The 16,893-nt window shown below is 56.8% G+C and overlaps 1 protein-coding gene across 1 annotated transcript; it reads right to left on the reverse strand.

The window, feature by feature from the left end:
- Positions 1-1,921: 1,921 nt before the first annotated feature.
- On the reverse strand, positions 1,922-7,960 carry CKM (creatine kinase, M-type). Its single transcript, XM_070949956.1, has 8 exons — positions 7,862-7,960; positions 6,051-6,264; positions 4,483-4,637; positions 4,096-4,228; positions 3,543-3,714; positions 3,150-3,273; positions 2,686-2,875; positions 1,922-2,301 (listed from the first exon to the last, which is right to left on the reverse strand). Exons 2-8 carry the CDS (start codon positions 6,241-6,243, stop codon positions 2,123-2,125), a joined length of 1,146 nt encoding a protein of 381 aa, XP_070806057.1. The 5' UTR covers positions 6,244-6,264; positions 7,862-7,960; the 3' UTR covers positions 1,922-2,122.
- Between the last annotated feature and the right edge of the window lie 8,933 nt (positions 7,961-16,893).

Genomic DNA, 16,893 nt, shown 5'->3' on the forward strand with positions numbered 1-16,893 from the left:
CCTTCCCTTTCCCAAGTCACATGGGGGGAACTGCAGGCGAGGCTCTGGCGTGCCCCCTGCTTCATCCGTTGTACAAAGAGGACTCCTGCCCATTGTGCTGTGGCCACCAGCCATGACACTTTCACTCGCCACCTCATTGCCATCCAGGAGCCAAAGTGCTTTCATTTCCCCAAATGGAGGGGGGGGCGGTTTTGGGGCTTGCCCATCGAGTGTCCTGCCTCCCTTTCCTGGCACCCACAAAGGCTGACACCCCCCCTCTGGCTCCACTCCGGCTGGATTGCTGGCAAGAAGAGCTGCTGCCCCAGGAATCCAAACATCCTCCAGGACAAGGGGGACCACTGCGGTCTGGGTCAGCGGGGGAGGGGTTGGGCAGGAGAATAGAGCAAAGTGGTTCAACTGAACCAGGGGTGGGGGGTGGGGGGAGCTGAGCCAAGAGGGGCCACCCGACTGGCAAAGGGGTTGCAGCGCCATGTCCAGCCTTGCCTTCAGTGGCAGCACCATTCACACCCAACCGGGCAGGCAGCTGTGCACTTGGGCAGTTTGGGCACCGGAGGCCCTCCTGCCCAAAGGCCTGCAGGCCAGAAGGTCCCGAGCACCGGGCAGCAGGCAGAATCCTCACATCTCCACGCAGAGCTCGTGACCGGACTAAGAACCAAGGCTGAAGCCTGAAGAAAGTGGAGCTGGTGCCAGGACCCCGCTCGGAAGGGGCTGGTCCTCCCGAGTGGGTGGAAGAGCCAGGATTCGGTCACCTGACGGCTGCTGGCCATCTCACTGGGGTGGGCAGGAGTTGGTGATGCTGGCTGCCCAAGAAGCTCTGCTTCAGTGCAGTAGGAGGGCCATGCTGGGTGGCAGGTTGGCACCTTTCAACCCTGAGAGTTTGGGGCCCAGCAGTGGGAAAGAGCCGTGGAGGGGGACTGCCAGGTGCCCTGGGCATGGATAGGGTGGAGCTGTTTGGCCAGGGTAAGTGGGGGGCCTTGTCGGACGGGCCCAGAGACACAGCTGCTGAGGGGAGAGTTGGCCACTCCAGTGGGGAAAGCTGCAGTGCCCCCTCCCTCCCACCCAGCTTTCCTTTGTTTACTGGGTGCCCATGCTGTGACTTCCCCCTTCTCCTCAAATCTGGCCTCTTGGGTGCCCCCCACTCTGTACAGACCTCCTGTAAATAACATTCCCTTAGCCCCGTATCACTGGGTAGAGATATTAAGCGCCACCTTTTCACCTCTGGACGATGTAAGTTATTCCGGCCCCAAATGATGGTCGTGTCCAACCCTCAATAAATGTAGAAACTCTCCTGGCTCCGTTTGCTCCCTGCATCACACGTGGAGCTGAAGTGGGGGGGGGGGCTGATTGCTGGCAAGGCCCCGGGTGAGAGTCCTGCCAGCCTTGGCAGCTCCTGGGGCAAGAGGCATGGCTGCCAAAGCCTCTCGGTGGGCATTGGGAAGAGGACCCTCTCCAAGGGCAGCCCTGCATTAAGAACCAGCCAGCCAGAGAAGCCCCTGCTCTTGGGAGACCCCCAAACTGAGGCAAAAGTACCCCTCTGCTCATAAAGGTAGACTGTCACTGTGGTTGGATGCTCAATCATCATGGCAGAGGTACTCTAGGCACGTGGGCTCAGATCCCTTCTAAGAACAGCCCCTTCCCCACCTAGGAGCCCGCATTCCCCTCTGCTCACTCAGGCTGTGCCCGGCCTTCACTTGGAAATGAAGGGGGCAGGGCAGTTGCCTGGATCTGGGTGGAGGGTGCAAAGGGTGCCATTCCTGGGAAACCCAAGAGGCTTGGGGGATCCTGCAGTAGCTCGCCAGCTGCTTTCCCCTGGGCAGCCTCAGGTTCAAGGGCTGAAAGGCAAAATGGGAGACCACACTACTCTAAACCGCCCCACCCCAAGCATGTGCGCCAAAGAGAAGAAAGGCACGGGGGGCATCTGTGGCGGGAGACAAGGCTCTGGGGCCGATCGTTCGCTTTATTAACTCCGTCCACCAGGGCTCCCAGGAGGAGAGCTTCCCAGCTGGCCAAGGGCAGCTGCCCCCGGCCCTCGGAGAGCCGAGCACCAGGAGCTGCCGCTACAAGTGGCAGGGTTGGGGTCACCCCGGAGTCCAGGCCCCAGGCCGCCCAGGGTCAGGGCCTCTCACTTCTGGGCAGGGATCATGTCATCGATGGCCTGGCCCTTCTCCAGTTTCTTCTCCATCTCCACCATCAGCTTCACACCATCCACCACCAGCTGCACCTGCTCCACCTCGGAGGAGCCCAGCCGGTCCGCGTTGGAGATGTCGAACACGGCGCCCACGGCCTCAGTGTCCACGCCACCTGGGGGGAGGGGAGCACAGTGCCTGCTCAATTCTCCGACCCCCAGTAGAGGGCCAGACCCATGGGACCCCTAGACATGCTGCTGGACAATCTGGCCGGACTCCTGCCCAGGACAAGAGGCCTTGGCTGGGAAAAGGGGCTGCTTTGAAGCACCATCCTGAAGATGGAATCAGGACCTCTGGAGAGGAGGGGGTGCGCAGGGGCTGCCGCCTCTTTCCCCCCTCCAGGATGAAAGGCAGGAGGGATTGCAAAATGCCCCCATCCCCCCTGGGCATCTTTCCTGTCTGTCTGAAGATAGTTGAGGGGGCAGGACTGGTGAGCTGGCCCTTTGCCCAAGCCGAACTGGCATCCTTGCTCTGGGCCCCCTCTTTGCCCCTCCCCCACCTGTGCCGCGTTTCTGCAGGCGGAGACGCTTCAGGATCTCCTCGAACTTGGCGTGCTTGCTGAGGTGGGGCAGCTTGACGTGGACACCGCCACGTAGGCCGGTGCCCAGGTTGGAGGGGCAGGTCAGGATGTAGCCCAAGTGCTCGTTCCAGCTGAAGGGGTGGCCAGCCTGCTTGAAGATCTCTTCAATCTTTTGTGTGTGGGGGGAGAGCAGAGGTTGGCAGGGGTTAGTGGCAAAGCAGGCGATACCCACGTCTCTTCATGCCTCCCCCCCCAGCACTTTCTCCCAGCAAGGGTCTTTATGCCATTGACATGGGAGGGAAGCCCCATCCCCATCCCGACCACTTTGGGGTCACCACAGAGAGAGCAGGACCAGATCCTCCTGTCCTGTCCAGGATTCCACAGTGCGCCCTCCTCCCCCTCCCTGGAGCCAGCCAAGAGCCCCCCCCCCAGGCTCCCCTCACCTTCTGCAGCCCCACGCAGAAGCGCCGGAAGACTTCCTTCATGTTGCCCCCCTTCTGCATGGAGATGACCCGCAGGTGGTCTTCCTCATTCACCCACACCAGGAAGGTCTTGTTGTCGTTGTGCCTGGGGGGGCGGGAAGCAGAGGCCTCAGTGTCCCCCACCTGCTGGCCCTCATGCTCAGTCGGCATTGGGCGAGGGGGGCACCAAAGGGCATCGAGGCAGCCTTGCTGCCCACCACCCGACTTGCCAAGGCCACTTTCAGCAGCTCTTCTTCGGGGGGGGGTCAGATTCAGGAACTGGGTGAGGAAAGGGGGGGCAGCCGGAGCAACCTTTGTGCCACGGGAGAGATTCGCAGCCGAGTGGGCAGCCCAGGCTGGGCAGGAGCCGCTCACCAGATGCCCCGGCCGTCGGGCCAGTCGCGGGCCATGCCGGAGGCGAGCAGCAGGGGGGAGACGGGCTTGTCGAAGAGGAAATGGTCGTCGATCAGCTGCTGCTGCTCTGCGTCGCTCATGCTCTTCAGCGGGTAGTACTTGCCCTTGAACTCTCCGGACAAGCTGTTCAGGGCTGGGCAGGGGGACACAGCGGGACCACCCTCAGCAAAGGCTGCTGCCCCCTCCTCCCACTCCCGCTCTCTTCTCCCGACAAGGCTCAAGGGGGGAGGGGCTTCTCAGCAGCCCTGTGGGATCTGAAATTGGTGTTTGCATCCATCCTCAAAACGGGAAGATTAGAGGTTTCCACCCCCCAAACCCATGGTGGACCAGTGGGGGACCCTCCTGGCGCCACCCCGGATGCTGCCTTCAGCCAGCCAATGGGGGCTGGTCGGGGTCCACTTGGGCTGGCGGGCTGTGAGCCCAGCCAAACAGCAACTAAGCTCCTCCAAAGTTTGGGTGGAGACCCCCAATTTTGGACAAAGCGACTCCCCCCCCCCCATTCTTCCCCTCTTACCGTTGATGGACAGCTTCTCTACAGCCCGGCGCTCGGCCCGGCTGCAGTGGGGGGGCAAGGTGTAGCCCTTGATGCTACGTCCGGTCCTCACGCGGCTGCTGAGCACATAGTTGGGGTCCAGATCATCACCGCCCTGCAGGAAAGGAGAGCCAGGGGTCCTCTCTCTGCCCAGGCTGACCAGTCCCCCCTCCAGCCCCTCTGAAGTCTTTGGAGTCTGTCAGACCCCTTCCCGTTCCCTTCCTGGGCCTCCCCACATGCTCCTGGGGGGCACCTGCCTGGGCTACACAGGATACCCAGGGAGCCCCCCCACACACACATCCTTTGATCTTTGCACACTTAAATGGCAAGGGTCCCCCCCCAGCAAAGCAAGCCTCCCACTGCCCCCACCTTCAGGTTTTCATGGTTCAAGTCGGTCTTGTGCTTGTCGGTGGGTTTGTAGCCTCCGTGGCGGTCATGGATGACAACGTCGAAAAGATCTTTGAAGGTGCAATAACACTCTTCGTCACCAGCCACGCAGCCCACAGTCATGATGAAGGGGTGACCTGCAAGGACAGAGGGCTTCAGTGGGGAGGGGGCTCAAGTCCCCCTCTGAAAGATGAGGGGTTGGCACACCTAGAGGTCTCCGCTCACCCTTGCCTGGCACCCGTTCTCTCCAAACACATTTGGGACCAGGCTGGGACAGGGGAGGGGGACAGAAAAGGGGGCTTGCCCATCACCCCCAGCAGAATGCCTGGCAGGGATCAGTGGGAAGGAAGCCCAGCCAGATTTCACCCCCAGAGGCTACCCAGGTCGATGCATGCCAGCATTTGGCCTCCTTGGACCCTGGTGACATCTATCAAGCTAAACGTCGCTCCTAAAACTTTTTAACCTAGTTTAGCAATGCTTCTTTCCAGGCAGGTGACCAGCCAGCCGGGGGCCCCCAAACCCTTTGCCTTCACCTCTCCATTTGTCCTACTCCAAAATGTTCACAAATTTCAAGGAGTAAATTAAAACAAAAACTCCCAGAATTCCCCTGCCAGCAGAGCAATTCATAGTCAACGTCTAGGTGTAACCAACTTTTTTAGTCCGTGTGAATAATAAGACTGAAAGAATGGATTTGATTTTTTCACATGCTTTAGCTCGCCTCTCCGCTCCCCCATGCCCGGAAGTCTGCTCTGTGCATGATGGGCAGCACACAAGTCAAATGGATTATAGATAGATTAGATAGATGATGGATGGATGGATGATAGATTAGACAGATAGCTGGACAGAGAGAGAGAGATGATAGGTAGTTAGTCAGGGTTCCCACAGGTGGCTGAAGAGAGGAGGAATGATGTTGCCCAACCAACCAGACTGCTCCTTGATTAGACCATGTGACTGATTGTTTGGGAAAGGGGGAAAACTTTTACTTTTAATTAAGTGAAAACCACTGGAGCCTTTAGAGTGAGTTTTCACCAGCCTGTGCCAATATGATATGTATAATAAAACTATTATTTAAGGAACTTAAAGTTTTGTTTGCTATGGGTGTATTATTTGGAACCCTGGCATTAAACCAACTTTTCATTGTGGCAACCCTGGATCCTAAAAATGGCTTCAGTCAGGCCAGCTATAGAGTTGACATAGAGATAAATTCATAAAGAGAGAGAGAGAGAAGAGACGGGAAGGGAAAGGGAAGGGAAGAGAAGAGAAAGATAGAAAGCCAAGCTGGGCTCTTCTCTGCCTTCACCCAAAGGCAACCAGCTGCCAATTTGCTCAATGTGATGCCAGCCCCTGCCAGAGGGGGGAGTGAGCTACAGGGGAGGAGGGGGCACCAGCAGGCACAGCTTGTGCTTTGCATGGAGGGCAAGGTCAGTGGCAACACCCTCCAGGGCTGCTGCCAATCAAAGGGTGACGTCCGACCGCTCTAGCTGGGCTGAGAGAAAACGGGCAAGGGGCCCCACCGCGTCTAGCCAGACCAAGGGAGGGACAGGGCCCACCTGGGTTGTCCACGCCGGTTTGGATGACGTCATCCAGGGTGCAGCCGCTGGCCGTCTCCTTGTCCCGCAGCTTCTTGTACATGTCCTGGGTGAGCGCCTTGGCCATGTGGTTGTTGTGCATGCTGAGGTCGGGGAATTCTTCCTCCGAAGGGAAGTTCATCTTGTACTTGTTGTGGGTGTTTCCGAAAGGCATGGTGGCGGCTGATGGCGAGTCCTGCCAGGGGCAGACAGGGAGAGGCTGAAGAGCCTGGCGCTGCAGCAGAATTTCTGGGCAGTGAGACTTGTGAAAATGTACCCAGAGATGGGGGCTTATGGAAATCGCTTCCCCTCCAGAAGAGGCTGCTGGGCTTAGAAAGATGGGAAGGGCTCTTAGGGTCACTGCCTGAAAAGGTTTCCTCGACCAGATGTAAAATGTGGGTCTTACAAGGGAAAATTCACAGGGGAAGCTTCACCTGGCAGGTGAAGAGTTCAGTGAGAAAGGGGAGATTTTGAAAAGAAAACAGACCACGACTTCACATTGCACCAAACTCCACATTTTCACTGCAGGACAGACCTGGCTTAGGGCTATTTCCTTGCATTTGGGGTGTCAAATATTGAGTAACAGAAACATTGGGGGGCAGTCAGACCCCTATCTAAGATTCTAAAGCCAGAATTGGTCATCTCCCCAATGTGGGGCAGCAGACAGGACCCCCTCAATCACTGGGGTCCCAGCCCTTCAAAGATCCGAAGAGTTCTCCTTCTTGGCATTCTTCAAAGCAAACCTCTGCCCCCCCTTTTAGGAGGGGGTCTCGCTCGGCCACCATCCAAGAAGCCATCCCGCTTGCCCTGCTTGCTTGAGGTCCATCAATACCAGAGGGTACCCAGGACTGAGCCCCTCCAGGAAGCAACACCTGGGGGCCCATCTCTGCAGGAGGAAGCCCTTGGCAAGCCAGGGTTTGGAGACCCTCAAGGCTTTTCTTGCAAGAAAAGCCGTTCACCTTCTCCCTTGCTTGCACCCCAAAAGGTTTCCCAGGTGGGACAGTCTTAATTCCCAGTGGCACTCAGGCTGAAATGGGGTCCCCTTCTTGAGGGTCACCCACAAGGTCAACCACTGGAGATGTCAGCTGACCCAGAAGGCAGCAATTGCGCAGACGATCTTGGGTGTGGGTGCCAAGAGCGTGGGATAGTGGGGAAGGCACAGGCTCTGCCCCTCCCCTTCAGTTCCACCCACAGAAAGCCAGGATAATTTTAGCCTCTCGGAAGCAAGTTTATTTATAGTGGTTTCTTTTTGTCCACAAAAGGGCCCCAATCACCGTCTCTTGTGGCTTCTGCGCAGGGCGGCACCTTGGCCGCAAACGCAGCGGCCTTCCCGGGGCAACTTTTGACCACTGTCAGCACTCTCTGCAGCCACGAGAGAAGCCAGACACCCAGTCTCTGGGGTGGGGGGAGCCCAGGAAGGGAAGGTGGTTGCAGGGGGGGTGGAGAGGTTGAGCAGAGCCTCTGCAGAAGATGGGCTTCTGTCAGGCACCCCCAGTCTCCAACCTCCCTTTGCCCACCCTTGACCCCAACACCGCAGGGAGAGCACACGGTCATGGCCAGATCTGTGGTCATCCTCCCCATTCATCCCCCCCAAAATACCCGCTTAGAAGAACTGCCCCCTGCAAGCGAATCCCAGCCCTGATTTTATGGATAGTGCATTGCATTAAGGGCAGCATTTTCAAAAAAGGCCATTTAAATTTCCCCCTAAACTGCTAGCAAAAGTACCCCACTTGTTTCTGCCCATTCTCTCCCCACCCACCCACTGCAAATCCAGACCAGAGGGGGGGGGTTACCTGACCAGGAGAAATGAAGCCTGCAGAGTCCCAGGGGCTGCCTTGTCTCACTCCTGCACAATAGGTGACCCAAGAGTCCGGGCTGGGGGCTTCAGCATATAAACCCTGGCCCTCGTCCCCATTGGCTGAGTCCCGGCCAGCAGCCCAGCTGTGATTGGACCTAGCACCCTCAGCTCAACTTGAAATGGGTGGGAGTCTTCGCTCTGGGCACTGGAAAAGGAAGGCATCCTTTCTGGACGGGGCAGCTGCGGGCTCCTGCCCCAGAGCCTCCCTTTCCCCCAGCTAAGACCTGGCCAGGAATGCCTGAGTTTGTAGGAGTGGTTTGTAGGAGTGGCTCTCAGTGTGTGAAGAGTGCTTTTCCCTCACCTGAGCTGGTGCCACACAGTTCCTGAATGAGCCTCCAAGCAGAAAGAGATGGACCTTTGCAAAATGTTTGCTCGCTTTTTAGAGGCCCTCAACGCTGCCTTGAAAAGAGGCAAATGGGGTGCAGAGAGCAAGGCTGGGGGCTGCTTTGAGGGGCCTGAACCATGCTAGAAGCACCCTAGAGGAAGAGGGGGGCAGAGGAAAAAGACCCATCATCTGTGGGAGAGGAAGGAAGACTGGTCAGGAGTCTGGACCTTCCAAGGCTTCCAGAGTTCTGCCAAGGACATCAGCGTGGGTGGTGGCGGTGGGGAGCTGGGGTGAGCCTGGGGATACAGAGGAAAGAGAAAGTCAGCTCAAAAAAACCCATTTCTTTGCTGGAGGATTTTGCTCTCTTGGCGGGTCGATGAGACAATAGCCTGGCTGATCTCTCCTCTTCCAGAAAGACCCCCAAGCAATGCCCCCCTCCAAGAACTGGCACTCAGAGGTGGACTGCCTATCAAACAGGAGCTCTGGGGCTAGTGGGGCCCCTGCCAGGCCTGACCTTCTTCCAGGGGGCCCTCGGGGGTCCTTCTATGCACATCCTGGGGCAGGAGGGATGCCAGTCATGCAGAAAGGGGCCGGCTTCTGCCTCCTTTGGCAAGTGGGCTCCATCAGAGAATGAGGAAGCCGGCTCCTCTGATTGTAGCCCTCCCCATCCACCCTCCCCATCCCTCAGATAGAGCAGAATGAAGTGAAAACAGGAACTTGGCTTTCTGATTTGCAGGGAAAGCTCTGCTTCCCCAGGATCATCCCGCCCCCCCCCCCTTCAGCTGCTCCAGATATCTCTTGCTCCATGCCCCCCCCCAATGACGCCCAACGCCCAGCCCAGCAGGTGCAGGGCCTCCAGCTGCTGCCCAAACTGGGGCCCCTCTCATCTCAGTGTGGTAACTGGAACCCTGGCGCTTCTGGGAGGGAATGTGCCCTCCCCCAGGCATTCAGGTTAGGTAAGAAGTACAAGGGCCGGAGTGGAGCCTATCATGCCCTTGCTCTGGTAATGGGGTTTGTAATCCAAAATATGGGACATCCAGTCACTGCCAGCCTCAGGCAGAGACCCAGACTGGTTTCTCAACCTTCTGCACAAGCTCAGAGGCCTCTTTTCCTCTGCACCTCCTGGAAAAGTGGGGGACCCAGATTTAATGGGGATGGGGAAATTCTCTGAGGCCACAGTTAGAAACACGCTTCCTCCAAGAGGGTTAGGACACCTCCTGCAAACTGGGCCTGCCCCAGCCCTGCCCCCCACAGCCAAAGTGGGATCAGGTTCCTCATTCCCAGCCCCCTTTCTCTGGGGAGAAGCCTCTGTCCTGCAGCAGCTGCCTCTTTGGACGGATTGATGGCAATTTGATCTCACGCTCTCTCCCTCCCTCCCCCTCCCCCTGCCCTGTCCATGCCTGCCTCCAGTCCTACGGCCTGACCAGGTGCAAAGAGCTGCCCCTTTGTCCAGGCTGGGGGGGTTGGGGGAGGCAGGACCAGCAGTACATTTGGGGCGGGTTTGGCCAGCCCTGAAATGGGGGACTGAGAAAGGCTGCAGGGAGCAGGGTCTTCCTTCCCTTGGAGATTTTGAGGCAGAGACCCTCCTGGTTTCTAAGAGAGGACGAAGCCCCCACAGGTGGTTCTTCTCAGATTGGGACCCCTCCCCCCACATGTCTGCCTGTGACCCCCCCTCCCCTCCCATCCAGCAAGGCTCCACAAAGACAGAACTGGCCTGGGGTCGAGGGTGCTTTTCTGGAGGAAGGGGGAGCCCTGTCCGCTTAGGGGAATTCTGGAAGGGCTGCTTGACTTCCCCTCTGGGGCATGGCCCCTTAAGCCCCGTGAGAGGACACTGAGAGCGCAGACTCTGCAGGCAGGTCCAGAGCTCTGGGGGCCAACTTTCACCCAAGAGTGGAGGTTTCCAATCAGAAGCTGGGAAGTTGCTTCTGGGGGGCACAGCCTCCAGCCTCCCCTCTTTCCCAAAGGAGACACAATCTTAGGAAGTCCTGCAGAGCCTCTTAAAAATGGTTCTGTTCCTGTCCCAGGAGGGACCCCAGAAAGGGGGGGGGAGTTTCAAAATGTCTTTCTCCCTTCCTTCCTTCTGTCTTTTTTTCTTTTCTTTCCTTTTCTTTTTTTTTTCTTTTTTTAAATTTGATTTATATGCCACTCTTCTCCGGAGACTCTGGGCGGCTTACAATGCGTTAAGCAATCTTTCTTTTTCGCCAGCTTTTCCCTCTACCTTAAATTTAATCCTGTTTAGCTCCATTTATGGAGAGTTATGATTCAGCCAAAGAGGCTGGGCACCCTCTGCGTGCCTCCGTGTCTCCTATCCCGCACACTCCTAAGGCCGCTTCTGGCCTTAACTGATCCCAAGCATTTCTTCTTCCCACAAGATCTGGAGGCAGGGAGTGCGGATGAGTGACTCAATGAGGGATCTTGGCTGATTAAATTAAAGTATCATTTGATCTTTCCAAGAAAGAGTGTTAACAGTTGCCCCCTGGACAAAACCTTCAGGTTCTGAGGAATAAAGGATGCATCTGACCAGTTCCGAGGGCAGACAGCTGCACAATTTCCACCCTTGGAGTCCAACAAAGCCCATCATCCCCAGCTCATGTGGATGGCACCAATAATGTCCACCCCCTGCCCCACAGCCTCCTTTGCTGTGCTCGGCCTGGCAGAGAGATGCCTGTGTTTAGACTCTCCAAACGAGGTCAACACTCAGCTCATGCTCAGAGGCAGCCTTGTGTTCAGGCCTTCCTCCCTTCCTTCCTGGGTTCAGGCTTTGGGCTGGCTCAATCTGGATTCCGGCAAAGGGAACGCCTTCTTGGCAGAGGAGACGCCTCGTCTGCACAACCAAATTGGACTGCTGAGAAGACAGAAATCTAGCCCTTCAGTTGGGGGGAGGGGCGGAGAGACACATTAGAAGGAAACTTGTCAGCCTGTTGAGCAATTGACCTGCAGGTGAAGAGGGACGCCCTCCCCCAACAAGACCATGTGATGCCATTCCTCTCTGGCACAAACCCCCCACTGTTTCTCAAGCTTGGCCACTTTAAGTGATGCGGACTTCAACTCCCAGAATTCCCCGGCCAGCTTGCTGGTCCACATTGCTTAAAGTGGCTAGGCTTGAGAAAGAGGCCCCAAGATGGAAACCAGATGGATGGAAACCAGCCCTAGATGCCAAATACCCACTCCCATCCTAATCAGATCTGAATGGGCTCCTCACCCCGTAGCTTGGAGGGCCACATTCCACCCACTCTTCATCCAGGGGCTTGGCTAGCACTTCCTCGCTGGGAACCGGGCACCCTATCTGACATCAGCAACCCACTGGATCAGCTCACCCATGGGAATTCTATCACAGGCGACCGGGGTGGGGTGGGGTGAGGAGAACGTATTTTTAGAGATCTCCTCTCCCACTGCAGCCGCAACTGTCTCTGGTTTCACACCAAAGAGGGGAAAGAAAAAGAAGGGCTGTGCACCACTCTCTCTGTCCCAAAGCTCTTGGAGAGCCCCAACTTTTGTAGCCAGCTCCCCATGGCTCTCTGTTGCCTGGGTGTGAAGGAAGGGCAGAGGGTAGATGGGGGGGCGGCTGGGGCTGATTTGGGGCTCAAGGCTGGGCATTGCAAGCCCCCTGCAAGTGAGAGGCCTTAATACCCCCAGAAAGGCAAAAGGTCATACCAGGCCAGCCCCTCCCCTCAGGGTTACCCCTTGGCTGAGTATGACAGACTCCAGACACGCTTTGGAACTGGGCAGTGCCAGAGATGGTACTGATCTCATGGAATCAGCTCTTCCAGACCAGACCAGGATTCACTGTGGTCCCACGGGGGGCAGGGGGGGGCAAGTGGTTCCTGGTTCCTGGGAAAGCGGCAAGCTGGACACGGAAGCCATGGTCAAGTTACCAACCGCCCTGCCTTCCTCCCCATTTGAAGTCCAGATACCAGCAGCCATGTGGCCTCTGGCGATGATGCAATTATTTCCACTGAGTTAAGACTGTGTGTTTGTTTCAATTGATTGGCTGCCCGTCTCCAGTGGGTTGCTTGCTCATTGCTCTGGGTGGGCACCGCAGGAGGAGGGCTGGTTTAGGAGCCCAAAGGCAGAAGGGGTCTGGCCACAAGGGGCAAATTTTGGTCCCAGGCAGAGGCTTTTGGGAGTGGGCAGATGCCTGATGGGGGGTGTGGGTAGCAGTGAAGCCCTCCCATTATGGGAGAGGATGCTTGTAAAAGCTATCCACTCCCCTTTCTTTCTTTCTTTCTTTCTTTCTTTTTCTTTCTTTCTTTCTTTCTTTCTTTCTTTCTTTCTTTCTTTCTTTCTTTCTTTCTTCTTTCTTTCTTTCTTTCTTTCTTTCTTTCTTTATCTCTCTCTCTCTCTCTCTTTCTCTCTTTCTTTCTTCTTTTTCCTTCAAGTGGGCAGGTTCTGGGGGCAGGACAGCCTTATGCCAAGGGCCCCTGTGCCAGTTGCCCATGTGAAAATCCTGCCCTTTTGTACACCAGAGGGAGAAGTCTGCAATCTGTGGTCTCCTCTCGACAACCGCTTTGCCAAAGCTCTAAGAAGCCTGGAATTGCACACATAAGGGGGGAGGGGCTGTGGAGGATAATGGCCTGGCAGGCAGATATCCTCCATGCTAGCAAAGGGCACCAAGCAAGGCTCCTGTGGGTCAGTTTGAGAGAGTCCCCCTTTCTCAAGCCTTTCAGTCTGCAGCAGCTGCCTTGCCCCCCCCTCCATGTCTTAGGCCACTACTCTGCTCCTGCCAAGGCATGCACAGGCTGCCTTAGTCCCCCCTCCCCGGGCAACACTTGGCAGATCCACCTGTTGAAGGGGTCCTGTGGGAGAGGTTACAGTGTACAGAGCTCGCCAAGGGGTCCGTGTGGGAGGTCTGCCAACAGCAGGCTGGAACTGAGCAACAGCAGGGCAGAGAAGAATTCCGGCTGGACTGTTTTTCCAAGGGTGATTTTCCCCAAAGCTCTGCCTATCTCTGGAAGATAAGCCGAGTTTTCACAAGGGACATTGTAAGGGCACTCTGCCCATGCTCAGAGGCCTGGCCTCAAAGCTTTATGTGCTGAGCCCAGATGTGGAAAATGGATTCTAGAGCAGAGCTGTGTGGCATCTGTAGAGGAGCCTGTGCTGTTGGTGTCATCCCTGCAATGAAATTCCCAGCTTCCAAGGATCGAAAAGCACTCATCACATGCTCTGAGCACTCTTGACAGACTCTTCCAAATAACAGCAACATCACAACTCGCTTTTCTAGAAACGACAAGCAAACTGAACACTAACAGACCATGTTGTGCTTCCGGCTCTGCACTTGAGCCAGAAGTAGCCCTCATTGTGCCAGGTAGGAGAAGAAGGAAAGAGAACGGAGGTGACCAGGCCCCCAAGAGATGGTTCAGTAATTAATGCCATCCTCTGGTTTAACCACAGCCCAGCTCCCAGGAGAGTCGTCTGTTCCAGCAGGACTCTGCCCCACTTTCAGGAGGCTTTCTGAAAAGAAGGGGCAGGATGCTGCTGGACTCCTACTTCGCTCCTTTGGCTGGAGGATCTCTCACCTCACCCAAATCCAGTGATGCCTCCTTTAAAAAAACCAAAATCTATCACTGGATCCTGTTCGAAAAGGCAACTCCTGGACCTTTTTGCTGTTGAATCCACCCTCCGCCCCACACACTCACTTCCCAGGGAAGGACAGATGGAGAGCAGCTGTCTCTGCTCATATTTACAACTCCTGGGCAGGTTGCTGATAAAGGCGCTATTAAGGGCAAAGCCCTCCCTAGCACAAGAGGCCGAATCAACGGTCACAGATAGAAGCTAATCAAAGAGAAAAGCCACCTAGGACTAAGGTGAGAACAATTAGGATAAGGGTGTCCAACCTTGGCAATAAGACTGGTGGACTACAACTCTCAGAATTCTTAAAGTTCCAAAATTGGAGACCCCTGATATAGGCTCTCCTGTTGAGCAGGGGGTTAGACTAGAAGACCTCCAAGGTCCCTTCCAACTCTGTTATTCTGTTATTCAGGAGTTCAAAAGGAGGGCAGCCCCTGGGCAGTTCCGTTTGGGGAGCCTCCCAGATGCTTTCCACAGGGATCTCTGCCTGCAGGGTGTGGGTCCCGTGTCAAGAAGGCAGAGCAACAGAGAGAAACCACATTGTCCCCTCTGTCTCTCCTCTCTGTATCCCAGAAAGGTCTCTCTACCTGCTCTGTTTGCTTACCGGGCAGAAGCTTCAAGGTCTAAAAATAGATAAGGTTATCAACAGATCAAAATATCTCTGAGCAGCTGCAGACTCTGAAACAGCCTTCTGGGCAAGTCTGGCTCTCTGGGTCAGGTGAAGGGAGCTGTGCAAGTGGTGGGTTTCAAATTTTTTTTACGATGGTTCTGTGGGCGTGGCTTGGTGGGCATGGCATGGCTTGGTGGGTGTGGCTTGGTGGGGTGGGAAATCTCCATTCCCACCTCACTCTGGGGAAGGATGCTGCAAAATCCCCATTTCCTCCCCTTCCTGGGACTCGGGAGGCAGAGAATAGATGGGGGTGGGGCCAGTCAGAATTTTTACTACCAATTCTCCGAACTACTCAAAATTTCCGCTATCGGTTCTCTAGAACTGGTCAGAACCTGCTGAAACCCACCTCTGAAGCCATTCCCCCCCCCAACCTATACCCATAGCCTGTGACATCTCCCGGGCCCCAAAGATATGAAGTCCTCAAGGCCACCCAGCTGTGAAGGGGAGAGTTTGCCCTACTTTGACCTGTCTTCTCCAGATCCTAGGAAGGGGCTTGCTCAATCTTCCCACAATCAGATGGATTCAGGAATCCTGGCCTTGGTGGGATCCAGAGATCACCTCCAGAACTGGGTCTGATGCAAGCAGCCAACCCAGAGCTGCACAGATTACTTTGGCCATTGGTAGGTTAAGGCATGAACCAATCTGGTCTACGTATTGCGATCTGAGCCATTAAGGAAACGTCATTATTTTGGATCGTGAATACCACCTTCCTTCCTTAGAGAGGCAGGCCTGGCTCTGGGCACAGCAGGCTCTATCTGATGCTGCAGAGGACGTACAAAGGGCACCTGCTTGTCCTGGCAGAAGCAAACACTGAGGCCCCCTGTGCCAGACTCCAACTCCCATCATCCCCTAGATCAAGATGCCTCAGCCTTGAAAACTGGAAGAGATGTGGACTTCAACTCCCAGAACTCCAGAGCAGAGCAGAGCAGAGCAGTCTGGGGAATTCTAGGAGTTAAGTCCACACCTCTCCCAGCTGTGGGGGGGGGACATTGCCTAAGCGGATGGGTTGGCAGGGGATGATGGGAACTGGACCCACACAAAGTTGGGAAAGCAGTGGGGAAATCAGAACAGGCAAAGAGCATCCCTGGGGGCAAATGGGTTTCAGCCTCCCCACAGCATCTCCCAGCCTGCAGAACCGGCTTGCCTCTTTACCAAAGCGGCCGTGGTGCGCCTCCTTGGGTGGCTCCGCACCTGGGGTCCTCCCATCGACGGGGGCGCACCTTTGACCGGACCCCGCCCTTCCGCTTCAATGTCTCCGACCCGGCATCCACTCCAACCCTCCCCTGAAGCAGCGCCAGGATACCCTCCGCAGGGAGGCTCTCCGGGCTCCAGTTGGGGAGGGGCGGGGGGTCTCGTCCCGCAGTGACGCCGCTTGGAAGAACCGGCCGGCCCATTTCGGCCGCTCGCGGGTCCGGCGTGGAAGCGCAGCGCCCTCTGGTGGCTGCTTGCAGAGCCGTAGGGCTTGGGCATAGCGGATCCGGGTGCCAGCCTTCGCCCCGAGATGAACGCCCAGCAGGGAATCCCCGGGCTGAGGGCGGGAGGGGGCTTCAGACCTGCAGTCAGAGCTCCTGGGCCTCCGGAGGGTAAGACGCTCTGCTCCAGACAGGGGCACCCGGAGGACCAAGGGCCTCCGCGAACTTTCTGTGGAACCAGCCCGGCTGTTTCGGGGATGTTTCGCCTCGGGCCGATTTCTGAAGCCAGGCGAGTGTTCCTGAGCTAGACAGCTGCCCCGCCGCGAGGCCAGATGCGATGCAGAGAAGCCGAGAGGATTTGCTCAGAATTTACAGCCGGGAACGCGGCGGAGGGGGGGGCGGTTGGCTGCGTCTCTGCAGCTTTCAGCGCTTGGCAAAGGAGCCTCCTCGCCTTGCCATCTCCCCATCTGTCCAGCCACCCCCTCCCCCCGGAATAAATGCATTCATGAAAAGCGCTGACTGGGCGGCTCAGGCTCCTTGCTTTATTCGCGTCCCAGAATCATCCAGGGAACCGTCCGTGTTCGGCCCGCGCTCGGCAGGAGCAAAGGGAAGGGAGCGGCAGAGGTCGGGGGTCCTTACGCGAGGAGAGCCCCGTAGCGAGCCGCCCGTCCGGCCCGGTTCTCCTCCCCTGCTTCGAAGGACAAAGGCCTCGTTCGGCAGGGGGCCGCACCAGGCTCGCCTTTCCCGGGCTGAGGTTGAACCGGGATGGGGGACCACCAGGGAAGCCCCGGCTTTAACTAGAGGCCAGGAAACGATCCCAAGACATCTCCTTCTCCTTGTGGTTGTGGGGGGCTTTCTTGGCTCCTGGCACTTTGGTTTGTGGCTCCCCAGAGACACCTTTGGCGACCCGCGGTCCCCTTAACAAGACCCCATGCTAGAAGGGCTCTCCGAAGGGACCCGGCTGGGGAGGGACCGACTTGCTGCTCGCCTTT

Source organism: Pituophis catenifer, unplaced genomic scaffold (assembly GCF_029215685.1).
Source record: "Pituophis catenifer annectens isolate HBS135680 unplaced genomic scaffold, rPitCat1.0.hap2 SCAF_9, whole genome shotgun sequence".
In the NCBI taxonomy this organism is placed as follows: Eukaryota; Metazoa; Chordata; class Lepidosauria; order Squamata; family Colubridae; genus Pituophis; species Pituophis catenifer.